The sequence below is a fragment of the Anguilla rostrata genome, chromosome 10, assembly GCF_018555375.3.
Source record: "Anguilla rostrata isolate EN2019 chromosome 10, ASM1855537v3, whole genome shotgun sequence".
In the NCBI taxonomy this organism is placed as follows: domain Eukaryota; kingdom Metazoa; phylum Chordata; class Actinopteri; order Anguilliformes; family Anguillidae; genus Anguilla; species Anguilla rostrata.
The window spans coordinates 42,764,984-42,781,577 of NC_057942.1; the positions used below are offsets into that span (position 1 = coordinate 42,764,984).

A 16,594-nucleotide genomic window follows, 5' to 3' on the forward strand; every position below is an offset into this window, starting at 1 on the left:
GGAATAAAAGTTCCCACTCACTAATACCAAGATTGGAGCAGATCCAGGAGAAGACATTGAGAAAGGATTCCGGAGAGTTTTGCGATAGGCAGCCCACTCAAAATTTAGAGAAGAATGGACAGCTGGGGGGAATTTTAGGTGCTTAAAGGATCTAAAACTGGATATTTTGTGAAGATATAGAGCAGCCCGTGAATGAAGAGAATTGTTTGAGAGGGTTTAACGATGGGTGAGTTCTGGGGAAAGTAACTGAGAGGAGATGAGAGACATCGCATAATGCTGTTTAAGATCAGACTACGTCCTCCCACCTATTGTCTCATTTTCTTATATTTTTTAATCTTTTAATCCCCAATTTTTTTTTTGTTCCCATAATCTGAAATTCCCTGTCGTATTTATACGTTCAGTCTCATCCTTTTAAATGCAGGAGAGTGTAGACAGACAAGCAATGTGTCCACAGAAGTTGGCGGTTCCGCCTTTTTTCCCTCTCTGCTGTCCATCAGCTGAATACAGGCACCTGATTGGCCAGTGGGAGCCACTCCCATGCAGTGAGGCAGACAGGAGAACCAAACTGGCCAAACTGAAGCCCTCTCCCCTCAGCTTCCACCAGCACGGTCAGGTTTGGTATCAGATCGTGAGGTGCGTCACTAAACTTGGATGAGTCACCCTACAACCCCCATTTCGACTCACTTTCAATCCATCCTTATGTGTAGATGCCACATGCTGTTGTTGTATTTGCTAGAATAAAGTTGATAAAGAGAACCTTCTTCACTGTGGTGTTGTGGCGTATAATAATATGGAAATATAAGTATGCCTGCTGTTTACTGGAACCCGGTGCTGAGTCACGAGCTTGCACGTCCCCAGAGTCTCAGTCTCTACAGCGTTGCCTGGTCTATTCCCCGCATTAACCGCTCTGTGTGAAACAGTGCTTCCCGGTGCATCATGGTAAAATTGACCTTACCTTTTCCACCTACGCCCCCTTGTTTTGAGACCAGAAATTCCTCCTGGATTACTCTTGTACTCTCGTAATCCATGTGATTAATCTCTTTTTACAATTACCGAAACCTTAGCTAAATCCCCCTCGGTCTCACGTCGCTGTGCCCGGAAGATATTCCTCTTGCTTCTCCGTCACTTGATATTTGTCATGCAGTGTGTGATGCGTTTACGGCAGGCAGAATACGTTTTCGTGCCAGATGTGCTAGCGAACGCAGTAACCATTAAATAATCTATCGTGCCGTTTGAACATTTGAGATAAGAATGACTAAAACCCTGATGCCACGCTCATCAATGTTGTTTTTTAAAAAATAAATAAAAACTGTTTGTGATCATAATAACATCCCACTCAACTTGGGATATTTTGTCCCTTGCCAAACTTCAGAGCTAAGCCTTATGCAGTTGAAGTTCTAATGAATTTTCTCCCAAACATATGAATTCATTTCTTTATATATTTTTTACGGCATTCCTGTTGCGAATATAAACCAGGAAAAGGAGAACAAAACACGGAAACACTATTTCATTGCCCTCCCTGTCAAGTTTCACATTAGTGTCCGTTACAGGTGTTCCTATAGGGTAGAGACAGAATCTAATTGACTGCATCGCTGAGCTAGGCTAGCTCAGGTGAAACATAATATCACTGCATCGCTGAGCTAGGCTAGCTCAGGTAAAACATAATTTCAGCATCTAATCATAGCGCTCAGAGGCTTGTGACATGGTGTGGGATTCTGGGATTGAAGGAGCGGTGTGTTTCCACGAACGGAGGTGCTCATGGCGTCCACAGGTGCAGCGACAGGTGAGCAACAGCCCCCCCCCCCCCCCCCCCCGGTTCCTCCAATAGGCTCATTTTACGGGTGTCATTTTTTTTTGCCATCTGCGACCGGCCCTCAGAACCGTTCGTTCTAACGACACGCAGATTCTGTCCAGGGCGGCCATTATCGCATCACGGCTGAGATACGGAACAAGGCTAAGGGCGCCAGACAGCCTGCTGTCCCCCGAACGCGTCCCTGCAGCACTCCACAGAGCTCGTAAAAGCACACATGCGCTACGCTATCCTTAGCCAGCCAAACAGAAGACAACCAACGGGATATGAGTGGAAGAGGAAGTGCTCTTTGGGCAGTCAAACCGCCGTGCTATCCGGACGGTTCTACAGTGTTATAACTGGACAGTCATTAAGGCTTTGACAGGGGCTGAGAGATGGCCTGCCTGCCTCATCTATTCTGAGGCTTTTTATTGAGCCTCATCCTTTTCAGTGACTTTGAGGTTTCATTTGGAAAATAACACCTTAAAATGTATTTGTCGATGTGCAAATATTGTTTCAAAGAATGAAAATGAAATTTAAAATGAGGCATAGCTTGAGAAGGAGAAAGATTTTGCTGTCTTGTTCCACATAAGGCAAGTCTTGCAAGTGTTTCACCATTTTTCCTTTCCAAGGTTTGCCTTTCCTTAATGTAAAGGCACAACATTTCCCCCTAATTTCATCAGTATGCTTTACTCTATAAACACTTAATAGTTTCGCTAAGCCTAAGGAAAATATCAGTCAATGTCATGGATGATATAACATTTGAGAGAAGGCTGCTAAAAACTGAAAATTAGTTGAAAAAATGTCTGAAGTTTGAGTTTTAAACAAAAATAATGTGGCTTGTTTGCTGTAAACCAAGGAGACCAAGTCCCCTTGAGACGCCTAAATGAGAAAGAATATGAGAATGACTAGAATCCATTATGATAGGATGATTTATCATCTTTGAGAGGTTACTGAAGACACATCATTTTAAGTTACGGGACAGTGACAAACATAGTTCAGCAATACACACTTTATAATGCAGAATGTCCAATAAAGGTGTAGATGACAGTACACAACAGCAATACAAATAAGACAGAAGCAAAGTAGGACTCCAAGGGAGTGACAAAAAAAAAAAAAAAAAATCAAAAAGCCAATTTGTTCTTGAGCTTTTTTTTTTTGTCCTCCCTCTCCGTCGATATTAGTCATCATTTTAAACAAATGGCTGGTCAAAAAAGATACAACATAAATGCACCGTGTCATCTGCAGCTCTGGGGACGAAATTACAGAGAAAGTACTGTCCGTCCCCATCGTACGTCTGCTATTATTTAAGATTGACGGGGATCCTGCCACCTTGTGTCTTTCTTGTGTCTTTGATGGTTCCTCTCCCCCCCCCCCCGTTTGGTCATTAGTGCCCGTGAGTGATATGACAACCCCCGCGGTTTTGGCAGGGACTCGTACGACCAGCACGGGCCGCGGATTAAGTTACCGGGGCCCCCCACGGAGACGGGGGGTTGGGGGGCGGGGGGGTGCCCACGGAGAGCAGTCTGAGGAGTCTCAGGATCATGGGTCAGACTCGAAAGGGACAGACGGGGGACTAATTCGTCTTCTTATTGGATTTAACGTTGGGCTAATGGGGAGGAGCGTCTCTGCAGCTGTCAGATCGGAGATCGTACTGCAAGCAGACTTTGGGTGGGGAGAGGGAAGGGGGGGGGGGCTGATGTATAACTGCGTCTGTCTCTGTGGTGATGTTATTGATGTGACTTTGACCTCTATCCATCTCACACTTAAGACTGTAGAGTAAAAGGGACACTTCCAGTCTGGAGGGTGGGGGCTGAGGTAGTCGCTGTCATTGCACTGACCTGGTTTGATCTCAGAGCGTTATGCTGAGCGGTACCCTTCGCCGAAATATTGGCACAATGAACATCCGTCCTTTCCTCCATTATCTAACCTGCTTATTCCTGGTCTGGGCCGCAGAGGGTGCTGGAGCCTGTCCCAGCATGCATCGGGCAAGAGGCAGGAAGGCAAGATGAACGCAGGCTCAGCTAATTGGAGTCTAAATTGTCCAATCAGGTGTGAGTGTGTGAGGGTGTGAGGGTGTGAGTGAATAATGTGTGTCCAGCAGTCTTCATAATTTCTTGGTTTCAAGTTTGAAAAATTCTAACCACAGCTTCCTGGACTTGACCATTGATTTTTGCATTGCATGATGGGAAAAGAAGAGACAGAAATAACTAGTTGGCTAATTGTGATGTCACGCTATTCTTCATCTCAGACATCAATTTAAAGCATATTCTGCCCAGGGCTTCCCTTTTAATATTTCATGGATGTGTCAGCTTAATCATTAGTTTCTGCTACCAGGCTATCCAGATTATAGTAATAAAGGTTCAGCCGATCTGACCAGTGACTTCTCGCAACCGATACCTGCAAATAAACACGACTACTCCTGCAATTTGCATCCAATGTTACTGGCCACAGTTCAGGCAGCTTAGAATTACATGACTCTACTTGACATGTTTAAAAAAAAAAAATTGAACAGAAAGGCGTAAAAAACACAGCTTTTGTCCAAGAGGTTGGCCTCCACTTTGTGCTTTCTGAAAAGCCCTGAATGGTGTAATTACACACCGCTCGTTGAAGAGAAGGGGAAAAGAAAGGGGAGAGGCTTTCACCAAGTTCAGTGAAAAAGCCATTTTGAAAATTATGCTGTACCAGTACTAAATGGATCCAGTGTCCCCCATAACCTCGTTGGCCAATTGATTCGAGTTTTACAACGCCAGAACATTCTTCTGGGTTTGGTTTCAACAAGGAGGTATGGTATAGGCCGGGCTACTGTTCTCTCTTAGACAGTGCTACACGGGCATGCTGGGTACCGTTATATTTTTTTATTTTTGGCTTTTTGTTCCCAGGAAGAAATGACCAAAACCACACATTTTACACAGCCAGTCAATGAAAGGAGATTTATTACAAGAGTGTCTTGTAAAATGACATTACCGGACGAATTCTGTCCTTTTTGGCTGGACCGCAACAGTGGGGCCAGCCCTACAAACGTGAATGTCTGTGACTGAGTGACACCATTGGTCGACCGGATCACGTGTGTTAGGTCCAGCCATATACTAGATTTTGGTCTTGTTTTCAGTCAAACTGGTGGTTCAACACCCCATAATAACCTGCCCACAGTCTGTCTGTCTGTCTCTTTGCCTGTCTGTCTCTCTGTCTGTCTGCCTGTCTGTCTCTCTGTCTGTCTGTCTGACTGTCTGACTGTCTTTGCCCAGGCCACCCCGCCCCCCAGCTGCTACAACGTACACGAGTCCTTTGAGAGAACGCACGGCCGCACCTTCTACATGCCGCCCAGGAACGAGGGGGCGAGGAAACGACAGAGCTGCTTCCTGAGCGCCGCCCCCCGACTCTCCTCCTTCCAGCCCCCGGACCCCGACATCCCAGGTACTGCACCCCCATACACCTCTGACCCCGACATCCCAGGTACTGCACCCCCATACACCTCTGACCCCGACATCCCAGGTACTGCCCCCCCATACACCTCTGACCCCGACATCCCAGGTACTGCCCCCCCATACACCTCTGACCCGACATCCCAGGTACTGCCCCCCATACACCTCTGACCCCGACATCCCAGGTACTGCACCCCCATACACCTCTGACCTACCCCAGGTACTGCACCCAAATACACACCTGACCTACCTCAGGTACTGCCCCCCCCCACACACACCATATGTCAGAGGTCATATCAAGTGTCGCCTAAACCTAAGCTAGTAGTCCTTCGCAACTTTAATTTCCAGTTAATACCGAACGGGTTTTTCCTCCAGAAGTATAATTTTACCAAAGACGTCCTTGCAAGGTTCTTCGCGGTCATGCAAATGCCATCATTATATTCACAAAGGAGACACACTGCGTCCTATCGCCAATGGATGTGTTACCGCAACATCACGGTGTATTGATGCTCATTACGGACTGTACCTCATTTTACCCCAGAGTGTAACAGGCTGTATTCTGATATTGTGTAAAGGTCACATCCTCTATCTCGCAAATCAACGGTGACGCTTGACTGGTCAAGCGTTGTTTTTGTTTTTTTTTACCGCGTTGTGTAAACCCACCGAGTGTCAACAAGGCCCGAAGTTCTCAGGCAATCTCCCCGGTGCGCTTAACCAAATATTTACACCGGTAAGATCGCCTTCAAAAGATTGTTGTTTCAAAATTGTTAAATTAATGACTTCTTTTGGATAATTCATACCTCCCCCCAGTGACCGTGCCTCTGCCCCGAACCCTTAACAGCGGAAAGATTTGCATATAAATAGATTCGGCTGTTTGCGTAGCGCGTTTCTCAAACACGCGTTCGCCGGCTCGATTCCGCCCCCCGTTTAATTAGCGTTTTTCAGTACGTGTCATACGCCGCGCGTCCGCCTCGTTGCCGAGCCGCCATCTAATTTTTATGTCTGGTTAATTAAAACACATTTAACGATTCAGCGTTTTTAAGATGCGTGCCTTCCCCCCATAAGCCCCCGCCTCCCTCCACCCTGCTCCCCCCCCCCCTCCCCCCAAAAAGAGAGGCACCTACAGTATCCTAATGGAGCGCAGGGAGCGTGTGCGCTGCAGGTGTAGGGGGGGTGCGCCGCGTGCAGCGGAACCTGAAATGCAATCAGAATTTCTGCGCCGGTCAGCATCTCTGATTTACCCCCAGGGTCAGGCGCAAACTCGGCTCTCACTTTGGGAGAAACGTTGCGCTGGAACCCCCCGGGCAAACTCTCGTTATTCGTTGTTTCTCTCCTACCCCCCACCCCCCCCACCCCCTGCGCCCAATCTAATATTATCGTGTCGCCTTTTTATTATTATTATTTTTTTTTTACTTCACAATGCAAATGTCATGTTCCCACTGGAGGTGCGGCATAATTAAACGATTCCCCGTCCCTCTTGTTTTTGTCCTTTATTTACGTGCGAAGCATCTGTTTCCCCCGCGCCAGTGACAGATTGAGATGAATACGTTAGCTCCTGTTAGCTCGTGTTAGCTCGGTGCTAAGCGTCGCTATCGTGCTCCGCCCGGTTATCGGCGGACCGTCTCGGACCTCACACAGGTTGTCTCGCCTGCAGGTCCCGGCCAGTACAGCCCTGCTGTCAAGTCCAGTCCTAAGATGGCGCTGATCGTGTCCCAGGAGGACCGCTTCAAAGAGCCGAAGGATATAGCGCCCAGCCCGGCCACGTACGAGGTGATTTAAACACACACACACACACACACACACCCAGACACACACACACACACACACACACACAGACACACACACATACACACCGACAGGTCACTCGCACGCAGACCGATGAGTGAATTTGAACGCATAAATCACCGCTCACATTTCGCTCTGGCTAATATAAAAATGAATATTTTATTACCACACGTGTTCCAGTCTGACACGGTAAAATGTCCAGTGTTAATTCAACTCCAATGGAGTACATGTGTGTCCGGTAGGGACCATGTATGTACTCTGTAAGAATCCTTATCACACTGATCATTTTCCTGTGTAGATACAATTCTGTGATTGACTAGAATTTGTATTTTAATGGAAACAAATGACTGTACAATAATGTTTTATGGAGAAAACAAGGATTGCACAAGCACTGAATTAGCATTTGCTAAAGGTCAGCGCTGTGATGCTGCATTCATCTGAACTGGGATCTCAGGGGCATCTGTGGACCTCCTGCCCCTCTGTCGGAACCTTGAGCCACAGAACTGCCTCCTCTCTGTGATACAGTATTCTTTGTTCTTTTATTAAAATCTGTGAAGTGTTTAATACGATCCTTCCCCACCCCCCCACCCCCCCCCCCTCCCTGTCCTTCAGTCTTTAATAGGCCAAGCCACATTAAACATTACCGTGCGGAGAGCTGGGTAGAGAGAGGCTGGACTGCAGTGTTGGGTGGTAGCCTTGCTCGAGGCTGGTAATTGTTCAGTAACAGTAAATTCAGGCCGTGGTCTGATGTTGTGGAACAGGAGCGTGTAGGTGTGCGTAGACTGGGACCGTGCGATGCAGTGTAATAACAGTAAATCTGCTGGAGTATTAGTATAATGGGGGAACTTTAGTCACGGGCTCAGATTTGTGGAGTCAGAGCCACTCTGAAGATCACTAATGGGCCCCATTTACTAAGGAGCACGAAGTCACCTTGGTGAGATAATGGGGCAGGGGGACTGAGGGAAGTGATAATGTAGAAAAACGTCTGTGTGTGTGTGTGGTGTGTGTGGGTGTGAGTGTGTGTGTATGTGTGTGGGGGTGCTTGTGGGTGTGGGTGCGGGTGCATGCGTGTGTGTGTGTGTGTGTGTGTGTGTGTGTGTGTGTGTGGGTGTGTGGGTGTGTGTGCGTGCGTGCGTGCGTGTGCGTGTTTGGGCTTACTGAATCAAAATTTTTAGGACTGAAAAAGGATAAAGCTACAGGAAATACTACTAGCTGCTTTGGGTTGAATATGTAAATAGGGTACAGACACAGACACTGAAGATAATGAGAATGCCTTTATTCACTAAATAAATCGATGTTATATGCATATTTTTAGAATTAGCGATATGTATGCATTGTTCAATCTAGTACTACTACTACTACTACTACTAATAATAATAATACCTTGCAAAGAGATTATTGAACCATGAAATGTTGTAATACTCATCAGTCAGGGAAAAAAATAGGTAATAACTTTGCTGACTGGTTGAGGAAAACAGTTTACTCTACGAGAGCAGTTGGAGTGTAAGGCAGATATTCTGTTAATTGACAACGTGGTTGTTGAAAAGATTCCCCGAAGAATCTGGCTGATTCCTTCGGAGGGAATAAGAGGTCCCTCTGATTGCGTTCCGTTCTCTCGGTGACTGCACATGATGAATCATTGTGTGCGGCGCTATCTGGAATGAGTCACAAACTGCCGCTCGCGCTAATTGTAAAATGACTTAAGAAACCCAACATAAAGCAATTACTTTTTTCTCTTCTTTATCCAGTTATTATCCATCATTATCATAATGACAGCTTCATACGGGTAGAACATTTCCTTTAACAAAAGCCATATTGAACTTGCATTGTAGTGGCGCTTTGAATTCCTCAGTATTTCTGATAACGTGTACATAATACGTCGCCTCTTCAGAGTCTTTAAAGTGGCATTTTACTGAGACTCATATTTGATATTTGTCCTTGTGTGTGTCTGTGTGTGTGTGTGAATGTGTGTGTGCGCACGTGTGTCTGTGTGCTCATGTGCTTCCTTTTTTTTCCTGTCAATATGTACATTGTGTATATATTGCATATTGGGGGGGTGGGTGGACATGTTATAAAAAAAGAATTCAATATCAATCAAGTTACCAATTGAAGTATTGACACTAAAAATGTGCATTTCCTCGATGCATTGACTAAATAGTCTTGAATACTGTGCTCTCTCGTGTCAGCGATGGCACGACAGTATGTCTTGTCTGAGACTAGCGCACACGCAGCATTGGCTGCTACATTCCCACAGAAATGTATGAAAAGCACATCTGAGTGGAGAGGCCTGTGGGATCGGAGGAGGAGGGCGACGCCAGACGGGTGGAGGTGACGTGAGGGCTGCTCTTCCGGCGGCCATCTTAGCTCGCTCCTTCCTGACACGTTTCCGGTTCGTTTTACAGCCGCGCGGAAGCCGCCGAGCGCCGGTTTTTTTTATTCGGGGAGCGCCGGCGTGTCTGTACCCAGCCCCCTCCCCCACCCCCCCCACCAATCCCCGTCTCCGGCGGAAGGCTCTCCCTGCAGCTCCCGATCGAGGCCTACCCGGAGTAATTAGCGGGGAGCAGAGGTGTCAGTTCGGCGGCCCTCTCCACGGCCGTCAGTGTCAGGGAAGCGGCTCGTTAGTTTGATGAACTCTCGGCGAGCGCGGGCGAGCCGCCGCTTAATTACCGCTAAAGTGCGCTAGAGAGCGACTGACCCCCCCCGCCCCGCTGCCTCCCGCGCATTACAAACCCGCCGCCGCCGCCTCTCACCGGCGCCCCGTTCCCCTGACTTCCCTTTGAAGTGCTCATCCAGAAACGCTCGCCTTTTAACGACTCCGGAGCCCGCTAATGCCCCCCCCCCCGCCCGAATTTCTAATTTAACCGTTATCTTTACAATGCAGGGGTTATTAAGGGAGGGTCCGCGGATGTTTATTTAAAAAAAACAGAGCGGTCTGTTTGGAGGATGATTTATTTCAGTGCAACGAATAATCACCCTAGAAAATGATGTTACCTAAGGAATTATTAATTAAGTTAAGGGTTTTAGAAAAAAAATGATTTGAAGGTGCCAGACACAGCTGTTGGAGACAGATCCTGGCCCAGTGTTGTTAGCTCTTGTTGCTAAGCCATACCACTGGCTTAAACTCCGCCCATTTTCTCTTTACTCCCTCCAGACCCCCCCATCCCACCTGAATCCCCCCCCCCCCCCATTAACCCTAACCCTAACCCCCCCCGTTACGCCTCCCCAAAGACTCAGCCCGTGTCAATTGCAGCCCGCACCCCTGACTTGCAGTGTCGAATCCCTGGGCGTCCCATTATAATGTGCCGTGGACTCGGGACACCCCCCGACCTCCGGCGAGCTCGAGGGGGGGTGGGGGGGGGCACACTGAGCCCTGAACCCACACAAACAGATCGATGCTCTTCCGAGCGCCCCCGCCGAATCCTCGCTGCCGGAGGAAGCGTACGAAATCCAACGGCTCGCGCCGCGCCCGGAGAATACCAATCACCCGGTTCATCTCGCGGCTCGCGCAAAGCAGGGGGTTACTCCAGGGTCGGGGGCTTTGAAGGGATCTCCGGGGAACGCCGGCGTGCTCTTTTACTTCCCGGTTTGAGCACCCGTCAGCGTAGCCGCGCTGGGGTCAGACGCAGTGTCGAGATCTGACTGCTTTACGTCGGACCAGCAGGTTGTGGGTTCCAATCCCCAAGGGGGAAATCACTGTGGAATGAGTGCGTTCACCATGAGGACTGCTGTTTGGATCTAGCTGAGTGAGCTCATTAGGTAATGTCAGGCGTTATATGTCACCTTGGGTAAGAAATGATCAGATACTAATACGTCCTTGTAAAATCAATACCTATCCCGTATTCTTCTGAAGGGAATGAACTTGAAATTATTTCGGTTTTTAACTCTGTAAGACGCATTTTTGGTCAGTCGAGAAAGGGAGGTTGTTATTGAATTGTAAGACAGTCTAAAGGTTTGTCAGGAACTCAAGTTTGAGAAGGCAACACTGCATAATTAGTGTGACAGTCCAACAAATGTAGATATTCTGGAAGCGAATGCCGAAAATTAAATAAGTATTCTGTTAAAATGACAGCTTCAAGATGACCGCCTTGAGGCAGAACCACTGTTTGTGAGCAACTTTGTTGAATTTTAAAAACTGCAGAATACTAAACCATCATTGGAATAATAATTAAAGTTTTTCCCCCATTTATTACACAACATTTTAAAACTTTTTAAACTGCAACTTCTGAATTATAATGATGTTCTATCGGTAACAAAACAATCACAGAAGGAAGCTTTAAATTAAAGGACAAACACCATATGGTTATATTGAACAGGGGCCTCAGTTTATATAAATCTTCAGTATCTTGCTGCAACCCAATCTCAAATAAAACAGTGATTACCTAATCAGATAAAGCACTACTGTATGCACAGCATACGTTACACAAATGAGTGAGATATGTAACTGCATGGGATACAACATATAGTGTGCATATACAGTTGATTTATGGCGACTTATCTTTTTCAAACTCAATGCTTGAAATATTGATGTAATTCAGATTCCAAATAGCTTCATGATAACAGTCATATATAAAATAATTTATGATGTATGAGGTGCCTAACATCATGGTTGCTCAACATGTGTTCAGGACCCCTGGTGTGTGACTGTAGTTTCCCAGACATGTCTGTCAATCTCCAGACCAGCCAGCAGAACGTGCTCTTTTCTGCGTGTAGTAAACAGTATAATTATGAAATCGCAATTTACTGCGCATCGCGTCTTGATCCCATGATGGGCGCATCAACGTAAGCGGTTATCTGAATGACTACACTGAGTGATGATCGTCTCTCATGCCACAGATTGCGACTTCTTCCTAACTTCCTGCGTGACTACTTTTATTTTGTTGCTCCGAACAGTCGAGGGGACCCCTGTGACAGACGCATCCGCGCAGTATGAACACAAAGGAGCTTTAACGACTGAATAAATCGATGAATAAATCCATACCTATTTAGCGTTCCCCCCCTGTCAGAAGAGCAGTGTGTCATCACTTTCTTCCTGTATGGGCTGCACAGTGCCTGCTGTGCTGTGTATCTGCCTAACCCCCCCCCCCCCCCCACCGCCACCCCTCCCACCCCCCCACCCCCCACCCTTCACACCAAGCAGCGTGTGAGAGAGATGGTTGCCGGGAGACCAGGTTCTCCTCTCTTGGGGTAACTTGCTGTTGTGTTTCGCATCATGAATATTTGCCGCGTGGGGACAGAAGATATTAATATAAAGCGAAACCAAAGCACGCTTTATTTTGCGAGTCAAAGAGTTGAGGGTTCTTCATCGCGAGTGCAGTTCTGGTGATTTCTGCAGATGCCTAAACGTGCTCCCACTGTGTGAAAGGGCTTATACTTAATTTCAAAGTGGTATAAAAAAATTTGATTAAATCCATTGTGTAGGTTAGTCTTTGATTAAGCATTCATTCTTGACACTGGACACTTGAATGTGGTTGAACAGGTCATGGGGTTTTCTCTACACAGCAAGAAAGCAAAAAAAACCCACAGGTTTTTATGAATACAGTAAGGACCACATGCACTCTATTATACTTACAAGCACTTTCGAGAGTTCATTTTACTCAAGAGTTGCATTTTGCTTCAACAATCACTTTTACTTGTGTGGAAAACATAGACCAACACCGTTGTTTACAATTTGTTGAGGAAAAGTGGCATCACGTAATTGATTGAGCTGTGTAGTCAGCAAAGACATGAATTAATAATTTGCTCTCTAGAATGTTGTATTACTCAATGCAGCCAAGGAGTGGTAGGCTTTGTGTCAACTGTAACTTATTGTTTTTTGCCTTAATGCATGTGTAGATCAGTTATTTCGCATTTTAAAGAATTGTTCAGCCTGGTGTGTTTTTTTTCTTCTGTAAAGTGGTCCGCCACTGATTTTTATGCATGTAATGCTGTGTTCCATTTGGAAAATTGAACAGCGCTGAGAAATGACATAAGTTGACGTTAATGGAGTCTTGGCCAATCTCGTTGTGCGTGTGATTCATCGCTGTGATTCTTGGCCAATCGTGCTGTGCGTGTGTGATTCATTGCCGTTTTGGCCACACCCCTCAGCTGAGCCCAGCGATCATGGACACCGTCCTGAAGGGAACCTTCAACGTGACCCTGGACAACCCCCTGGCCGCACGCCCTCATGCCCCGCCCCTGCAGAGCACAGCCCAGCCTGCTCTTGCTCTCACCAGCGCTTAAGGTCAAAGGTCAAAGGTCAGTCTCAACTCAACTACAGCCACAGCATTTGTCAGGTCTTAAATACCCAAACCCATAAGTAATGAGCTAAAATGCTCGGCTTCCTCTCAGACCTGTTAAGTACTTCAGTCTTCACTATTTTCACAGGTCTTCCTCTGGAGTGCACTCAGCGTTTGCAACAGGAAAAATGTGCAGAATTGATTTGTGGATGTGTGGAGCTAGTCGTTTCCGTTCTGTCTGACCTGTAATTAAGAGATGAAGACGAGACAAACCAGGGAAGGCCGAGTCGGTCCCACGCGCTCATTTGAATGCTTTAACTTTATTGATCGAAAATGTTGGGGGAGCCTCTGGTGAAAATTCCGAATAGCCTGACTCCAGATAATGTGAAACGCCTAACTGAAAAACAACAACAACAACAACGTCAACCACAGCAACTCCCACCTGTCAGGCTGTAGATGCAGCCCCCAGGTTTTTGTCATCAACAATTTCCACTCCTTGAAGGACTCTCATCTACATCCCAGAGGATGAAGGCTAGCACTAGCCTTCTCCGACGCTAGTGAAACCAGCCGCCAATTTTTTTTGTACTGACCATAACTAGTCTATGTAAACACGGTTGGAGGAGAGGCGCTATCTTCGTCAGTTACAGGCACAACTCGCACAGGTGCCGCAATGCTTGCAGAAGATCCCTGGAGAGGAGCTTTGAGAGGGAGAGGACATCCCCGTTAAACTAACCCCCCCCACCCCCCACCCCACCCCACCCCACGGGCCAATTATGACCCCTGGGGCACCCCGTCACAAGCCAAAAAAAGATATCGCCTCTGAGATTTGATCGTGCACTAGAGTTGGCAGCCACCAGGGTGTCCAGTCATGAGACATTAACGGAGACAACCAGATGGAATACAGTTAACTAGCTTGTAGCGTTGCTGTTGTGAAGGCGCTACTATTAGCAAGCGCTAGTTAGCCCAGTCTCAGTTAGCTAATGAGCTAGCTAGCTAGTATTGTTGCAAACCACAAGGCATGAGCTCACTGGTTTACAGTTTGTAAGTTATTCATCCTTGCATGTAAATCATATCTCATCTGACATATTTGCTGACCAATGAAGAAAGTGAAAGTCGAATAAATGATCCATAATTTATTCACTAATTTGCAAATATTAATTATTTCTCTACATTAATCACCAGCAACTCCGCCTTCCTTCAGGTTTCTGCAGCTCTTGTCTCTCTCTCGGCACAGAGCCCAACACTTCTTTGATTAAAGTGTGACCCGCTCTCTGTGTGACCGGACAGAGTTTGTTTGAAGTGTGTTTGAAATGTTTAGAGACTAGTTTGTGTTTGGGGGGGTGGAGGATATGCTTCCGAAGGCTGAGGCAGACTGAAAACTGTACTACTTGGATCAATCCAACCTTTTATTCTTTAGCTCTGATATGTAGAAACAGGTACAGAGTACGAGTTAGGAAAAGGATGGGCGTTTACTGTATGCGATATAGCCATTCCTTGTTTATATTTCATGAGTGACATTGTGATTTAATTTTTGCCTTTTTCTTTTTTTTCAGGCATCTGGATGGAAATTTAGGAATTTGAAGACTGGAAATTTTCTTTATTCATCACTTGTATTTTCTCTGCTATCACTGTTTGGATTTTTTTTTTTTTCAACGTTCAAGCACAACGGATACTCTCAAGGCCAAAAGACGAAATTACAGAGAGGGGCGTCGGCCTTTTCCTAATCACGTAAACGCTCTTAAGAAGACAATGCTTTATGGGCAGTTCAGTCCCGTCCCTCCCACTTCCCCCCCATCCCCTTAACCCCCCCCCTCCCCCCCCCAACACCGCTGAATCAATCAGCCGTCTGTTTACGGGGGGGCGGGTTCGATCGGCTCTCTCTCTCTCTCTCTCTCTCTCTCTCTCTCTACTGTGTGAATGCGCAGAACCGGGCACGGGCACGGGCTCGGGCGGGGCAGGGCTGGGGGGGGGAGTGTGTGGGGGGGGGGGCAGCCTGGCGGCCGGCTGACGGACAGCGCTCTGATGTCAGTAACGGAAGCCTTTGGCGGTAATCGACGCGCGGGCTCCGCGATCGGCGCGGGACGGGCTCGCGTCCCCACACCCCCGCCATTGTTCTTCGGACCCTTTTAATCTAATTGGGCATTTATACCCCCCCTCTCCACCCCCTCCCCCCAATCATTATTCAGCACTCCCGGAGAGAAAGGGGGTGTTATTTATGTGTCGTCCCTCGCTCGTCTTTACCTTTTCATCAGCCGCGCCCGTTTTACATCCGGCTGGCTAATTAAATCTAATCAATCACGCGAGGCACGCTCAGCGTTTGATCAAAGATAAATAAATAAATAAAAGCGGGACTTAATAAATCTCGATTATGTGCATTACACGGCACATCATTCAACCTTGTTTACGGGATAAAATATGCAAACAGAAGAGGGACGGTGTAAAAAGTGATGGATGAATTAATAGGCCCCGCCCTAGAGGCCCGCGTTGCCACGGCGCCGTTGCCACGGCACTTTCCCGTAGTCTCCTCCGGATGCTCTGATGGAGTCCCACCTGTTACCTCAGCCTCAACGTTCCATCACCGCTGACATCACTGTTGGCCTCGCTGTGGCTTCTGTGAGGTCATTTTGTCTCGATTTTGACAGCTCTCCTGTATTTTCTGCTTGTAAGCATTGCTCCTTAGTGGATTAAACACCTCTGCTGAGTCAACAAAGCCACTCTGGCAACCAGATGTGTAAATATGCTTGTTTATTTTGAGCTCACTGATGCTGTTTAAGTCAATGAAGCTGCTAGCCTTTATTTCCAAGGCACAGTAGATGAGACTGCTTCCCCCACACCAGCATCACTTAGAAAAGCTACAATATCAGGGTTGAGGAGAAGTAGACTGATTGTGGCTTCTTTTTGTTTTGGTAGAAAAGACAACAAGTATGCCATTAAAATTTAGCTGTCACCACTCCACTCTGGGTCATTTTGTCTATACCTCTCGAGCATGTTACGGGTAGAGGGTGTTGGTTCATTAAAATTTATGGCCCTCCTTCAAAAATGTACTGTATCAATATTGTTTATCACCTTTTTCCGATCATGTATTATATGTTTGCCGATGCAGTCTCTCTCCCTTCAGGTCACAGCGATGATCCTTCCCCAGATCCCGTATGCAAATCCCAGTTCAAGTTCAGAAATGACCTCCTGAGATGAAAGGTGCGCTCGTGACTACAGAACAACGGGCGAGGTGTAATTAGAGTCTCCGATCGATGTGCGAGGTTAACCCGTCCCGAGTCATGACTGGTTTTTAAAAAATTCGAGAACGGGGGCAGGAGAACGCGAGCTCCTCCTCAGAAAGAGCCCTCATTGAGATGCAGGAGGGGAGCTGCAGGTGAGTCGAA

The 16,594-nt window shown here is 47.0% G+C and overlaps 1 protein-coding gene across 1 annotated transcript in view; it reads left to right on the forward strand.

Annotated features, from left to right (window-relative positions):
* Window positions 1–15,147, forward strand: part of stpg2 (sperm-tail PG-rich repeat containing 2) — a 40,292-nt gene extending 25,145 nt beyond the window's left edge. The window contains exons 9-12 of the mRNA XM_064353229.1: window positions 5,038–5,206; window positions 6,869–6,984; window positions 13,084–13,233; window positions 14,768–15,147. Coding sequence (XP_064209299.1) covers window positions 5,038–5,206; window positions 6,869–6,984; window positions 13,084–13,218 — 420 coding nt within the window. The 3' untranslated portion in view covers window positions 13,219–13,233; window positions 14,768–15,147. The remainder of the gene's footprint in view (window positions 1–5,037; window positions 5,207–6,868; window positions 6,985–13,083; window positions 13,234–14,767) is intronic.
* The last annotated feature ends 1,447 nt before the right edge of the window (window positions 15,148–16,594 follow it).